This window comes from Magnolia sinica, chromosome 9 (assembly GCF_029962835.1).
Source record: "Magnolia sinica isolate HGM2019 chromosome 9, MsV1, whole genome shotgun sequence".
Classification (NCBI taxonomy): Eukaryota; Viridiplantae; Streptophyta; class Magnoliopsida; order Magnoliales; family Magnoliaceae; genus Magnolia; species Magnolia sinica.
The window spans coordinates 88,288,923-88,304,870 of NC_080581.1; the positions used below are offsets into that span (position 1 = coordinate 88,288,923).

The 15,948-nt window shown below is 40.8% G+C and overlaps 1 protein-coding gene across 6 annotated transcripts; it reads left to right on the top strand.

Moving 5' to 3' along the window:
• Nucleotides 1–9,250: 9,250 nt before the first annotated feature.
• Nucleotides 9,251–14,750, top strand: LOC131255995 (putative disease resistance protein At1g50180). Of its 6 annotated transcripts, XR_009176555.1 has the most exons (4): nucleotides 9,251–11,956; nucleotides 12,655–12,719; nucleotides 14,033–14,112; nucleotides 14,272–14,750. XR_009176555.1 is itself a non-coding variant. In XM_058256973.1 (2 exons), coding segments are annotated over exons 1-2 (2,685 nt in total). In that variant the 5' UTR covers nucleotides 9,251–9,272; the 3' UTR covers nucleotides 14,034–14,750. The 6 variants fall into 6 exon arrangements, 2 of the variants coding, with proteins under 2 accessions (XP_058112956.1, XP_058112955.1); XR_009176553.1 differs by having other exon boundaries at nucleotides 14,033–14,750; XR_009176554.1 differs by lacking the exon at nucleotides 14,033–14,112.
• Nucleotides 14,751–15,948: the final 1,198 nt, after the last annotated feature.

Below are 15,948 nucleotides of genomic sequence, written 5' to 3' on the forward strand. Positions count from 1 at the left end.
GGACACCGTGGTCGAGCTGTCGGCCTATGTTGGGGTGACGAGCCTCCCCATAGTAACCAGTGAGCAACCCAAACTTATGAGTTGAATATGCTGGTGTATGGGACACCGTATTCGAGTTGTCGGCCTACGCTAAGGTGACGAGCCTTCCCGTTGTGACCTCGAGTATAAAATAAACCCACGATCAGGTGACGAGCCTCTTGTAGTGACCTCGAGTGTGATTTAAGCCTACGCCAAGGTGACGAGCCTCCCATAGTGACCTATTGTGTAAACTCGCGAACTTGCCTATCATATGTGATTAACTAGGATTGACGACCCTAGATGGATCATTGTTTGGGTAAATGATATAAGGGAAGTACCTTAGCTTCCCAAACCTGCTGTATGAATAGGTCTAATTAAGAACTTGGCTAATCACGCACATGCACCGCATTGCATGTGCCTTTGGCATTGGAGTTGAGCACAGCGGGAGTGTTGCATGCACGACCGTGAGATGATGTCGCAGAGGGAGTGTAGGCGAGGGCATACATCATTATCACATCCCATCCTTGTATTAACCAGAGTACTTAGGAATGCTTGTTGTATTGCTTTATCATTACTGCTTGACTGAATTGATAACATGTTAACCTTTGCCTTATAGCTCCACTAAGTTGATCACTCACTCTCACTCTGGGACGGTATTTTAAAACACCAACTTGACTCTATTGTAGTTTCAAGTGATGTCAAGGCTTACGAGATGGAGCCTGACTTTTATGACCACGAGAAGTTCTCCTACCTGCAACTCTCTAGCGAGTCTATTTAGACTTGGGGTTGCATCACCGATGCTATAGGGATATGGATTAGATGACATTACACTTTATCATTTTATATATTTTGGAACTAAACATGTAATTATTTAACCTGGTAACATGTTCACACTCTAGAGACTTACAACAACTTATGTGTTTTATATATCTATCACAGTCTTCCGCTTGCGTAATTAATTGTCTCTAGAGTATGATATGTTGATCTAGGGTAATCTCATTCATGTTTAATGCACTAATATGGACAACATTTAATCATCATTATCTATGTTGCATAAGTGATACGTTGGAACTAGGGAGCCGAGCTTCTGCTCGACTCCCGATTTTCGAGGTGTTACATGGACTTACACTTTACTAATGTTTTAGCAGTAAGAATACTTGTAACTTTACTATTTGTGGTGTGGTCCATTTAATCTTTTAAAATTACTCATTTTTTGGGGGAAAGATTTAAAATGATCTCGAAAAATGGATGAACGGTGTGGATATGATAAATGCATCATTTTGAGGCCCACGTAACTCTGATATACTTTGAACCGTTCGCACAACTAGGAGCTGGAGGAGCATGGGTCCTTACTCTTACTCGAGTGGTAGACTCTCCTGAGTTTCAACACCGGGTCAAGGGTTCGAGTACCCATAGGTGGTGAAATTCCACTATGGCGTGCGTGTGTGGGGTGTGTGTGCGTGTGTGAAAAAAAACTAAAAAAAAACTTATATATAAAAAATGGAGCTGGAGGAGCATCAGCGAGGGAAGCGGATTGGCTGGTGTACCATACACTAGCTATGTAGCTGTTGTAGGTACGTGTCTTGCATAAACAAGCACTGACGCTCCTCGAGCTTCGAGTTGTGCGGACAGTTTAAAGGAGATCAAAGTTACATGGGCCTTAGTGGTAGAGATTATTTTAGAGAATTATTCAAAAAATGAATCATATCCAAAGATCATCACGGCCACACCACAAATAGCACGGGAGATAATGATTTTCACCATTAAACAATTAGTAAGCCCACCATAACATTTATTTTCCATCCAATCTATTCATAAGGTCATAAAGATTTGAATTAAGAGGAAAAACAAATTTCATATTGATCCAAAACTTTTGTCACCCAAAAAAGGTTTCAATGGTAGATGTTCAATCCCTCACTGCTTTTTGCAGTGTGGTCCACTTGATAGTTAGATCTGTCTTATTTTTCGTCTCAAGCATTTAGAAGAGCTCACCAAATGGATGGACCATTTGGATATAACACATACCTCACGATCAGATCCACCAAACTTACTGACAATACAGCAGCTATATGGCTCGTGTGAGGCACACTAGCCAGTCCACTTCCATCAGGGAGCTCGTTCGAGAACGGATTGGCTACTTCCCTGCCACCAGCCCCGTGGCTGGTTGTCGGTGCTCTATGGCTCCACTATGATATATATGTTTCATCCATTTCTATGGATCATTTTAGGGCTTGATCCAAAAAATGAGAGGATATAAATCTCAGGAGGACTACACTACAGGAAAACAATATTGATTGGATATCCATGGTTAAAATTCTCCTAAGGCCAATTATACTATTTATTTGACATCTAATCTGTTGATTAGGTCATGCAGGCCTAGATGATGGGAAAAAACAAAAATCAACTTGATTCAAAAGTTTTATGGCCCCCAAAAAGTTTTTAATGGTGGACGCTCATTCAACACTTTTTCCTGTGATGTGGTCCACTGGAGATTGTAATATACCTTATTTTTGGTTTTATACCATAAAATGATCTGGAAAAACAGATGGACGGCATGGATGAAACACATACATCATGGTGGGCCCATAGAGCACCGACCACTAGCCATTGGCCGGTGGCAGGGAGAGTAGCCCATCCTTTTCCTGTCTTCACACGACACGTAGCCAGTGCGTACACCAGCCAATCCACTTCCCTCAGGGGGTGTTTAGCGCATGGGTTTAAAGCGGATTAGGTGGGAGTGGGTTTTAATATCTCATAAATCATTGTTTGTAGATGGGTTGTAAAGCTTTTTCTTAAAATCTGCACCCGGCGAGGGATTTCCTCATTCCTACTTTGGTTGGTGTTAAGTGGACCCCACCATGATGTATTTGTTTTATCCATGCTGTCCATCCATTTTGGAATATAACTTTAGGGCTTGATCCCAAAAAATGAGGTAGACGTAAAACTCCGGTGGACCACATCATGGGAAAATAGTAGTGATTGAATTCCACCATTAAAAACCTCCTAGGGCCAACTGTAATGGTTATTTGACATCTAACCGGTTGATTAGGTCATAAAGACTTGGATGAAGGGAAAAAATATATATCAGCTTGATCCAAACTTTTGTGGCCGCCAAAAAGTTTTTAATGGTGGCTGTTCAATCAACATTGTGTAGTCCAGTTAGATTTGGATCAAACTCATTTTTGGGCTCTTACCATAAAATGATATGGAAGAATGGGTGGACGGCATGGATGAAACAAATACATCATGGTGGGACCCACAGAGCACCGACTGGTAGTGATAGGGTGATTTGCCAATACGTTTTCATTCCAGAGGCCAAGCCACGGGATTAAACGAAGATCCCTGCCACTGTGTAATTATTGCATTTTCCTGATTCCATCCCACTTAAACCCATGTAATCCCATGCACCCAACACCCCCTCAATTCTATCCTTATTCTCGGACACAGATTAGATACTGACAGGTTGAGTAGCCAGAGTCGCCACTCAAGTGATGTCACCAAGTTTTGTGGGACCCATCATGATGTATGTTTTGTATCCACACCATCCATCCATTTCAAGAGATCATTTTATGGCATGAGACAAAGAATGAGTCAGATCCAAATCTGGAGTGGACCCCACCACAGAAAAAAGTGGGAAGAGTGATACCCACCGTTGAAATCTTCCTAAGGTCCACTATGATGTTCATCTGACATCCAACGTGTTCATAAGTTAAGACAGACATGAAAGAGGGGAAAAAAACAAATTTCAGCTTGATCGAAAACTTTTGTTGCCCTTACAAATTTTTAATGGTGAGTGTCACTCTCTCCACTATTTTCTATGGTGGGGCCCACTCGAGCTTTGGATCTAACTCATTCTTTGGCTCATGTCCTAAATTGATATCTCCAAATGGATGGACGGTGTGGATAAAACACATACATCATGGTGGGTCCCACAGAATTTAGTGACGTCACTTCATATGGGAGTCTAGCTACTCACCTATAAGCTGGGCATCGGTCCGGATCAGATCCGATTGGGTCCAACTCGGTCTGATCCAAAATCTCAAGGCTAGACTTGAACTTGATCCGATCCGGAACCGAGTCTGGGTCACCTGGCTTGGACCGATCCAAAATATGCTTTGCCTTATCCGATCTGAGACCGACTTGGTCTGGAAAACCGAGTCAGATCGGATTGGGCACAGTTCGGATAAGATATGCGTAGGATAAGAGAAAACACACCATGTTCTGTTGATTTCGAACAGTGGAAAAGAAAAGGCCGAACACAAGAGAATCATCAGCTCTCTCGTCGAAAGGTCGGTTTCTTTCCAGTCGCGTGCTGGAATAAAATTCACTTTTCTGTCTTTCTCTTTCTGCCTAAATTGTGGAAAAGACCCACTTATATTTCAGTCCGCTTTTCAGGTGCTGTTCATGGGCTTTGTGGATTTTGGTGGGTTTTTCCTTATTTGAATTTGATGGGTTTTAGTGGGAGTTTGAATGGAAGGTTTTTAGGATATGGTTTTGGGTTTTAGAGACGGGTTTTTTTTTTTTTGGGACGGAAAGTTTTGAATAAAGGGGAAGATGATTTTGAGAGGATTTGGTGATGTGGGTTGTTTGGATTTTTGGGAAATGAGAGGTTTTTGAATCTGGGTTTTGGGTTTTAGATGTGGGTATTTTGGTGCAATGTGTTTTTGAGAATAGGGGAAGATGATTTGAGAGGATTTGGTGACGTTGGTTGTTTGGATTTTTGGGAAATGAGGTTGTTTTTGGCATAGTCTGGATTAGATCGGACCGAATCGGATCGGGTCGGATCAGGGCCAATCCGAACTCGACCCGAAAAGATTTCAGATCTGGATGGGACTACCCGATCCGCACCGATCCAGACCGTCGGTTCGGTTCAGATCAGGTCGGATCCACCGGACCGGATCTGTTTTGCCCAGCTCTACCTATAAGCAACTAATCCACGTCCCTTATTTTCATGAAATCGGATTGTGTACTGAGTTACTAAAAACCGAGTTACTCAGTAGGCTCCCATCGTGCTGAGTAAATTCAGTTGAGCCCACCTTAAATGTATGTAGTCTATCCACACTGTCCATCCGTTTTTCCATCTAAAAAAATTGAAGTATATCTAAAGATCAAGCGGATCATACCACGAGAGATAATGATTTCCACCATTGAAACCTTTCTAGGCCCCATAGTGGTGTTTATTTGTCATCTAACCTGTTCATAAGATCATAAAGACATGGATGAAGGGAAAACACAAATATAAGCTTGATCCAAAACTTCTGTGGCCCCCAAGATTTTTTCAATGGTAGATGTTCAATTCAACTGTTTTCCTATGTGGTCCATTTGAACATTGTATATGCTTCATTTTCAAATCAAGTACTAAAATTATCTGTTAAAATGGATGGACAGTACGGATAACATATATAAATCATAGTGCACCTCACAGAGTTTACTCAGTACCCTAATCCGCTTCCTTCCTACTTGAGTCCCCGCAATCTCCCCAGTGTAAAGAGGGTTCAAAGTAGATCGAAGTTACATGGCCCTACAATGATATATTTATTATATCCACACCGTTCGTCTATTTTTCTAGATCATTTTAGAGCATTATAAAAAAAAATGAATCATATCCAAATATCAACTGGACCACACCACAAATAGCAGCAGGGATAATGATTTTCACCATCGAAAAAATCATAAGGCCCACCATAATGTTTATTTTCAATCCAATCTGTTTATAAGGTCACAAAGACATGGATGAAGAGGAATAACAAATTTCATATTGATCCAAAACATATGGACCCCTAATTCAATGGTAGACGTTTGAATCCCCAACTGCTTTTTGCAATGTGGTCTACTTGATAGTTAGATCTATCATATTTTTTGTATCAAACATGAAGAGGAGCTCGCCAAATGGATGGACCATTTGGATGTAACACATACCTCATGATTAGAATACGGAAGCGGGCGAATTCAATAGTGTACCACACACTGGCTACGTGTTGTACTAAGACAAGATAAGACGAGCACGCTGACACTTAGAGCTGGGCAGAATCCGACCCGATCCGACTGATCTGACTCGATTCGATGGATCCGAATTGAATGCCAGGATCGAGTCAGATCGAGTAGGCCCACTCAGATCCAACCGTACATCGAGTCGAGTTCGGATCATTGACCAATCCGAACCGATATGATCCAAGATCCGATCCGATACGATCTAATCCGATTTACACAATGTTCATCCAACACTATTTCCTATAATGTTGTCCACTTGAGATTGTGATATACCTTATTTTTTGTTTAATACCATAAAATGATCTAGAAAAATGGATGGACGGCATTGATGAAATAAATATATCATGGTGGGGTCCATAGAGCATCCACCACCATCTCCTATGAGCTCATGGCTCGAGGCGCCTCCAACACCGAGTTCTGGCAGAGCTCCAGTGAAGTGACTGGTGCATTGACGGGTCCCAGATTTCATTTGAAAGCCTTCCTCATGAAGTTATGCACAAGGATGTTGGGTGGAGTCCACCGAAATGCTTTTGAGAAATTCACCTGTCTATCCGTTTTAGGAGATCAGTTTAGGACATGAGAAAAAAAATGAGATGTATCCAACACTCACGTGGGCCATATAAGAGGAAATAGTGGGAATTCAGTGAGTACCATTGAAGTGTTTTTATGGCCATATAAGTTTTGTATCAGGCTATACTTTCCGTGTTTTCACTTTGTCCCATTGGGAATGACCTTGTAAACAGTTTGGACAGCATATAAACATTAAGGTGGAGCCTCCGAAGGTTTCAATGCTGGTCCCCAAATTTCCCTATCGTGTGACCTACTTGACTGAGTACTGTATCCACCTCATTTTTGGTAGAATACACTAAAACGAGCTCGCATAACAGAGGAAGAGAATGGATTTCTCTACGTCCAGTTCAGTGCGCCCCACCCAGCATCCGCGTCGGTTTTGACGTGAGACATACCGAAGTCGGATGGGCAGATGTACCATGCATATTGACGTCAGCAAGTTCTGTGGGTCCCATCATGAGGTATGTGTTATATCCAAACAGTTCATACATTTGGCAGCCTCCTCTCAAGGCTTCAGCTAAAAATTAAGTCAGATCTAAAGATAAAGTGGATCACACTGCAAAAAGCAGTGGGGGTTGAATGCCTACCATTGAATTTCTTATAAGGGTCACAGAAGTTTCAGATTAATATAAAATTTGTTTATCCTCTTCGTGGATTTTTAACAATGAAAAAATATATATATTAATTGTTTCAAAAATAAAAATAAAAAAAAAGCAAAAAAAAAGAAGAGTTGATTCGAACCGTACCCAACTTAATTCGACTCAGTTTCCCTAATCGAATCAGACTCGCCTCGAATCAGGCCAGCATTGTAATAGATTCGATCAGGCCAGCATTGTAATGGATCGGATCGAGTCGGATGACTCGGACTCGGTCCAGGTCAGTGGATTGGCTACTCCGATGTATGTGTTTCATCCATTCTGTTCATCCATTTTTACTGATCATTTTATGGCTTGATATAAAAAATTATAGGGATACAAATCTTCGGTGGACCACACCACAGGAAAACAATAATGATTGGATATCCACCATTAAAATCCTCCTAAGGCCCATTGTACTGTTTATTTGACATCTAATCTTTTATCTTTTGATTAGGTCATAAAGACTCAGTTGAAGGGAAACAATAAATATCAGCTTAATCCAAAACTTTTATGGCCCCCAAAATGTTTTTAATGGTCAACTTTTATTCAACAATTTTTTCTGTTATGTGGTCCGCTTGAGATTGCTATATACCTCATATTTTCTTTTTTACCGTAAAATGGGACGCCGCTTTCACAGGAAGCTCCTGCGTTGGGTTGCAAGGTGGGTTCCACCATTATGTATATGAGAAATCGAACCTGTCCATTCATTTTTAGATTTGAATTTAGGGCATGAGACCAAAAATTATGAGTATAAAAAACTCAACTGGGCCATACAAGATGAAACAGTGGGAAAAGAAATTTCTACCGTTGAAACCTTCCTAGGCTTCAACCGTTTATAAGGTCATTTTCACTGGGATGAAGTGAAAACACCGAAAACTTAGGCCGGTACAAAACCTTTCTGGCCATATAAATATTTCAACGGTGGTCACTAAATCCCCACTATTTCTTCTCGTGTGGCCCAATTATATTTTGGATTCACCTTATTTTCATATGTATGTCCTAAAATTAGCTCCAAAAACGGATGAATGGGTTGGATTTCTCAAGAACATTGTAATGGACCCATCCAAAGCCCTTGTGCAGGAACTTCATGCGAAAGGCTTTCGCAGGAAATCCGCGTCCCGTAAAATGGTGTATAAAAATATATGGATGGTACGGATGAAACACAGGGGAGTATCCAATCCGTTTCCATGAATTCGGGACAATACATTGAAAATTTCGCATCAAGTCGAGTTGTACCTATCCAGTCCGACTGGATGCACACCTCTACGGACACTACTCGAGCTCTTACAGTTACATGGCCCCACAATGATGTATTTATTATATCCACACCCTTCATCCATTTTTCGAGATCATTTTAGAGTATTATTAAAAAAATGAATCATATCCAATGATCAATTGGACCACACCACAAATAGCAGCTGAGATAATGACTTTCACCGTTAAAAATTTTGTAGGGCCCATCATAACGTTTATTTTCCATCCAATCTATTCGTAACATCACAAAGACCTAGATGAAGAGGAAAAACAAATTTCATATTGATCCGAAACTTCTTTTAACTTCAAAAGGGTTTCAATGGCAGACGTTCAATCCCCCGCTGCTTTTTAAAGCGTGGTCTACTGGATCTTTAGATCTGTTCTACTTTTTGTCTCAAGCCTTACAATGAGCTCGCAAAATGGATGGACGGTTTGGATGTAAAACATACCTCATGATGGGACCCACGGAACTTGCTGACGTCAATACACCAGTTATATAGTTGGTGTGTGGTACACCAGCCAATCCGCTGGGCGTTCAATATCCGGCTGCTTTTTATCATAGCGTGTTATAATTGATTTCTGGATATGTGGCTAAAATCTTTCCACGAGCTCGCAAAGTGGACGAAAGGTACTTCATGATGGGACCCACGTGGTGTCATCAACACGCAATACAGGTCAGTGGTATGCGATACACCAGCCAATCCGCTTCCGGGTTGGTAGAGCACGCGGTTTTGGAGGCAGAGTTGCAGAGGGCCTTGTTCTGAAGGAAGGAGGAGAGAGAGAGAGAGAAACAGAGAGAGTATGGCGGAGAGTGCTGTTCGGTTCGTTATACAAAAACTGAACGATTTTCTAACGGATCAAGCGTATTTCCTAGTCGGAGTTGATGAGAAGCTCAGATCGCTTCGAACCAAACTTGAATGGATGCGTGCCTTCCTCAAAGACGTCGATGCCGAGTACGGAGAGAATGAAAGAGTGAAGCTTTGGGTGGACCAAATAAGAGAATTAGCTTACGAAGCTGAGGACGTCATCGACTTCTACATCTTTAACATTCAACAGCAAGGAGGAGAGACAAGTGCTGGAGTGATGCAATACGTAAGAAGGTTTGCTGATGGCGTCAAAAACATATCATCCATCCTCGATGTTGGAAAGAAGATCGGCGAAATCGAAAGAAGGCTGGATCAAATTAGAGAGAACACATCACATTTCGGCCTCGGCAATATATCAATTGGTGGAGAAGCTTCAAGTTCTTCATATCAAATCCAGAAGCAGAGGGTGAAAAGGGCTCCCATCGTAGAGGAAGCTGATGTGGTTGGCATTGAAGACGAGACAAATACACTGGTGGAGCGGTTGATTGAAAGAGATGCACGGCTTGCTGTCATTTCAATCACTGGTATGGGAGGGATAGGTAAAACTACTCTCGCAAAGAAAGTTTATAATAACATCCATGTAAAGAACAGTTTCGATTTTCAAGCTTGGGTGTATGTGTCTCAAGAATATCGAGTGCAAGAGCTTTTACTAACCATCATAAATTGCTTTACATTTCTCCCACGAGACGAAATGGAGAGGATGACTGAGGAAGACTTGCGGAGGAAACTCACCGACTACTTGAAAGACACGAGATATCTAGTGGTAATTGATGATATATGGGCTAGAGATGCTTGGGACTGTTTGGTTTCTGCTTTTCCAGATGTGAAAAAGGGCAGCAGAGTGCTTCTCACGACTCGCAATGAAGATATAGCTACGTATGCAGATGCACAGAGCACACCCCACCGAATGCGTTTTCTTGATGAAAGCGAGAGCTGGACACTGTTCTGTAAGAAAGCATTCCCTGGACATCTTGCTTCCACATGCCTTCCAAATCTGGAGGTGTTGGGGAGAAAGATAGTTGGGAAATGTGGAGGCTTACCTCTAGCAATCGCAGTATTAGGAGGCGTCCTATCAAGGAAACAGAAGTCAGTGAATGAGTGGGAGAAAGTGCTTAGTAGTGTTGAATGGTGGCTAAATGAAAGCGAGGATAGTATCTCGGCCATATTGGCCCTCAGCTACTATGACTTGCCTGGTTACTTGAAGCCCTGCTTTCTCTATTTTGGAGCTTTTCCTGAAGACTCTGAAATCTCTGTAGGTGAATTGATTCGGATGTGGGTAGCTGAAGGATTTTTGCAGCCAAGAGGAGAAGAAAAAATGGAGGATATCGCAGAGGATTACCTAGAAGAGCTCATCAGCAGAAGCCTGATTCAGTTGGCAGAATGGAAGAGCAATGGAACAACTGAAAAATGCCGTATTCATGATCTTCTTCGCGACCTCTCAATATCAAAAGCTAAAGAGGAAAGATTTCTGTCCGTGTATGGTAACATAGTGCCTTCATCACCCAACACAGCACGCCGGCTTGCAATTACTTCTGGTCAAGTCAGTAAGTCCGTCTCTCTTAACCGCTCCACTCTACACATCCGATCTTTGCTACACTTAAGTAGAGAGACAGAAAAGCTGGAGAAACCGCAATTGAAATTCCTCTGGGGAGCTTTTAAATTGCTCAGAGTGATGGATTTCCGACACCTAAGCCTCTCTAGTCTCCCAGATGAAATTGGGTGTTTAATCAACTTGAGGTACCTATGTCTTATGGACACCCATTTAGAAAGGCTACCATCCACCATAAACTCCCTGTCCAATTTACAAACCCTCGATCTACGGGGTACAAATATCTACATGCTACTAGATGATACGTGGAAGATGGAACAGATAAGGCACCTACTGGTGGAACGTAAATGTCAGATCAGCAACAGCATGCCACTCCATTTCTTAAGCAATCTCCAAACTCTACCATATGTAGAGGGAGGCAGCTGGATAGAAGAAGGGTTGGAGAAACTGACCAATTTGAGAGAATTGGGGATAAGCGGACATCTCAATACAGCATTATCCCATTCCGTTTGTAAATTGGTCTGCCTCAGATCATTGTTTATAAGGGCAGGTGTTGGAAACTCAATTCCAGCTTTTTCATCCTTCTCAAATCATCTCCATCTATATAAGATGGATTTGATTGGATCCTTAGAGAAATTACCAGACATACATGAATTCCCACCTAACCTCACCAAGCTATACTTGTGTGGGTCCAAATTAGAGCAAGACCCGATGGGAACGCTGGAGAAGCTGCCCTACCTTCGGATTCTCACATTACAATGGGGATCTTACATAGGAAAAGAAATTGTTTGCTCTGGTGGAGGGTTTCCGTTGCTCGACCATTTGCGTATTCAATTGAATGACTTCGAAGAGTGGAGATTGGAGGAAGGAGCAATGCCCAATCTTAGATTTTTACAGCTTAATTTATGCAGAAGATTGAATATGCTTCCAGATGGAATTCGACATCTCAACGACCTTCAAGAATTGAGGTTGTTACGCATGTCACAAGAATTGAAAGAAAGGGTGAGAGAGAATGAAGGCGAGGATTGGTTTAAGATCCAACACATACCCTCAATTATCATCAGACGCTGGTAAGGATGCCATTTTCTTTCTTTCTACTTGATTTTCTTTCTTCATTCTTTTCCCTTTTATTAATTAATAATTGAAGTACGAATATATTCGCATCCATGTGTGCCAATAAAAAAATATCTAATGGTTTTTTTTTTGGCTTCAAAAAACTAGTATCCATGAATCAGAGGATTGTTCAACCAACTTGATTTTTATTCTGTAACTTAGATGGTTCCACAATTTAACCTGTTTAATTTAAGTTAATATATGCGACGTGTAGCATTTCTAAATGCCAGCATCTCAAGTGTCATATGCAGCTGGAGTATCAAATAACTTCCCAGTTTGTTATGATGTAACTGCCTGCTCATGATGCAGTGGCCTCTGTAATCCCTGCAAAGGTGCTGTTGAGGAGTACATGGGAGCATCAAATTAATTGATCTTGGTATCCACTTTTCAGACACATGGTTCCATCATCCCAACCTATGGGATCCTGGAGTATCAATTAATTCGTCACCCACCATTCAAATATCATGGGGCCCACATTAAAGGGGGCTTAAAAATCGGAAATGTCCATCTTGCTGGTGCTGCTGTGATGGGAAAGAGTCCAAAAGTCATGTTCACTTGATGATTCTGGGAGTGATATGTGCATTCAACTGTCTTTATTTGTATCAGTAGATCATTGTTTATATAATCCTCTCATGGTTCATCTACAACAATGCAGAAAGGCCGAGAGTTTCAATCAAATTGCTATCCTTGGATGTGTGCCTGACAGGAGAACTTATGCTGGTGAGCACAAAACAAACCCTCTTCACAGTTTTCATACTGATAGATCAATAGCTTCTTTCGGTTTCGGTATCTTTTTTTCATTCCCCTGTTTTCTTAGAGGAACGAAATTTGATTGATAAATGATAAAAAGGAATTTACAACCCTTTAAATAGTGATACGAAACCTTGGATTAAGTTTCTGAATCAAACTCCCAAAAATTCGTGACTTGCTACAAATAGTAAACTTATTATTTATAAACGGTCATGATTCCTATTATAGTTCTTAGATTTTGGCCAAAAATAGTAAGTGTCCTATTTGGCTTAACCGCTTTATTCTCTTAGTTTTTTTTCTAAGCACTTTTCATGTTGGTCACAACTCCTAAAGCTAAAACGATGAGGAGTTATGACCAAACTAAAACTTAATATAAATGGTAAAAACGAAATTAAAAAGGATTTTCGACCATCGATCTGATGGAATCTCACAAATTTGGCATGGGCAACCCAGAATAGCAGGATTGGGTGGCTAAAGTAACTTCCACCCAAAATCATATATAGTACATCGAATAACTCATTCCAGCTTGCAAGGAATGTGTTTTAGGGTTCGGAAGGTCCGGATCAGTTTTGCCTCCAATCAGGCCTTCTCTGGTCCATCTTGGACATGAAAGTGTCTGCGACCCGCTCTGCCTCAAATACTGATGATCATCTACTAGTTTCCACTACACGGCGTTGTAGGTTAAGCTTAAAGTACAATGAGATGTGTAGGGACCACCTTGATGTGTTCATAACATTTAATCTGTCAATCATGGGCACTACACCCAAAAATCAGGTTGATCAAAACATTTCAGTTGGAAAAATCAATACATTATATAGTTCATTTTGTGACTTCAATCTCTACATACTAGGGAACCGTTTTGTGTTAGATTTTGACTTTTTTCTTATCCAGTATGCCATTTGATGAGCAAACCAAAATTCCAATCACCTTATATCTTTGCCATGTGTAGGGTAGATGAGGCCGGTGCCATAAGAACATTTCTCATGGACCCTGATCAGGTCGGTTGCATTGCAGTCCTTGAAAGGACTTATATAGGAATCCTATAATGATCAAATGACTTAAGTTTATATACAAATGAAAATATCTATTCTAGGGATTGGAAATATATTAATTTATCCTCTTTTTTTTTCATAAATTACCCTGTTTATGCAAATTCCACTCATATTTGTTTGCCAAGCTTTCACATTATCAATGCAATGAAGAGTAAACATGTTTAGATGACTTATATCTTCTTTTCAGCTCATAATTATACATATTTGATTTGCAAGAATCCTCTTAAACAGAAAATGGTGACAAGTTGTGACTGGATATAGGCTTCGTGAAGCTGGTTATGGAGGATTGAATTTTTTCTCTTGTGGTTTTGGTAATCTTTTCTAGTGTTACCAGTAGAGAGAGTGTGGTGGTGCTTGAATGAAGTTTTCATATGGAGATCCCATTGGACAATGATTAATGTAGTGTTTTGGAAGGTAACTTCTTAATGTCATTTTTGATGCATGTCATGTTGGATTTTATCATTTTGCAGGATTAAATCTTAAATACCACTTAAGACATGCATCCAACGCCATCTGATGTCAGACTCCCTCAGCAATTTACAGTATCATTCTACTACAAGGACGCAGAAAATGCTTTTTATAGACAGCACGCATGTGTGGGCCTCACCATGCATGGATCATGGCCGCAATTTCCCAGCCACGCAGATAATCCTAGTGACGCAATCAATGGATCTTTTCCCTTTCTTTTTTTTTTTTTCTGTAGCCTAGTTGGATGGCCATTACTATTTTTTTTTTCTTGGTGTAATCCACTGTGCAAGCTACTGGTTGATGCAATTTTTTTTGTAGAATGATACATCCATATACACGGTGGAGATGAGGTGGGCCACAATTCAAATGATCTAGCTAAACGGTTGTCTACTGATCAGATGGTTCGGTGTAATGGGACATGATTTGACAGTTTCAATTGCAGCACTTCAAGCCACATGTATAATGGACACATTCACACCTATATATTTCCGGTGCTATTCACAAAAGAACGCGTTGTTTTGAACCTTTTTTCTCTTTAACTAGGAAACTTTACGGGGTAAGCTTAAACTGCCAACGTGATGTGTAGCCTCCATTGTTAGGGCTGTCGACACAGGCTGGGCCTGGAATTTACTTCGGCCGGATTTTGAACTGTTTGGGCTGGGTCTGATGGCCAGGCTTATTCAAAATTTCAAATTTGTCTGTCTTGAAGCCCAAACAGAAATAAATTGATTGATGATGAAAGCGAAATTACAATCCTTTAAATAATAATCTCAAAGGAAGAAGTTTAGAATCAAACTCAAACTCAAACTCTCAAAAAACGTGACTAATTATAAATAGTAAAATTATTATTTTATAGACGATTTCTACTAGACGTCATAGTTTTCAGCCAAAAATAGTAAGAGTCCAATTTGGCCTAACCATATCATTCTGCTCTGCTAATTTTTCTAACCTAACCATATCATTCTGCTAATTTTTCTAAGCTCTTTTTATGTTAGACTTGACTCCTAAAACTTAATCGATCAAGAATTATGATCAAATTAAAACCTAGTATAACTAATAAAAACGAAAATAATATGGACTTGATCTGATGGAATCTTGCAAGGAATCTCGCAAATCCGGCGTGAGCAACCCAGCATAGAAGGGTTGGTTAGCTTAAAGCAGTTTCTCCTACAAACCGGATACGACTGCTTTAACATTCTGACGGTCCTGATCACTTCTGCCTCTGATCGGGCCTTCTGTGGTCCATCTTGGCCATGAAAGTGTCCGCGACCTGCTCTACATCATGACCAACGGGTTGGATATGGTGCAAGCATCATGGTGGGCCTCAAACAATATAATGCGTGGGTAAAGCTTAACTTACAAAGCTTACTGGAAATATACAACCTTTCTGGCTTTAGCGTTCGTATGCCGTTGCATCATACGCGGGCCTATGTAGTTGTTGACCAATCCTCACCATCGACCACACGTTTTTTGAAGACGAGGTTATTTTTGGACTATGCCTTGCCTTGGCAGTACCGACCAGACAATGGTTTGGATTGTTTTAGACATTTTCCACGTGTACGGTTGAAATGCTGAATGAGTTCAATCCCCCACCTGCAAAGAGGATGCCAGGCATCTCTAGCAAACTTTTTAATAAATCAACGGGCCACAATATAAACAAACGACCGATCAATCAACAT

Bases quoted from the DNA above. Each gene is read 5' to 3' on its own strand.
- LOC131255995 (XM_058256972.1), top strand. From the start codon at position 9,273: ATGGCGGAGAGTGCTGTTCGGTTCGTTATACAAAAACTGAACGATTTT.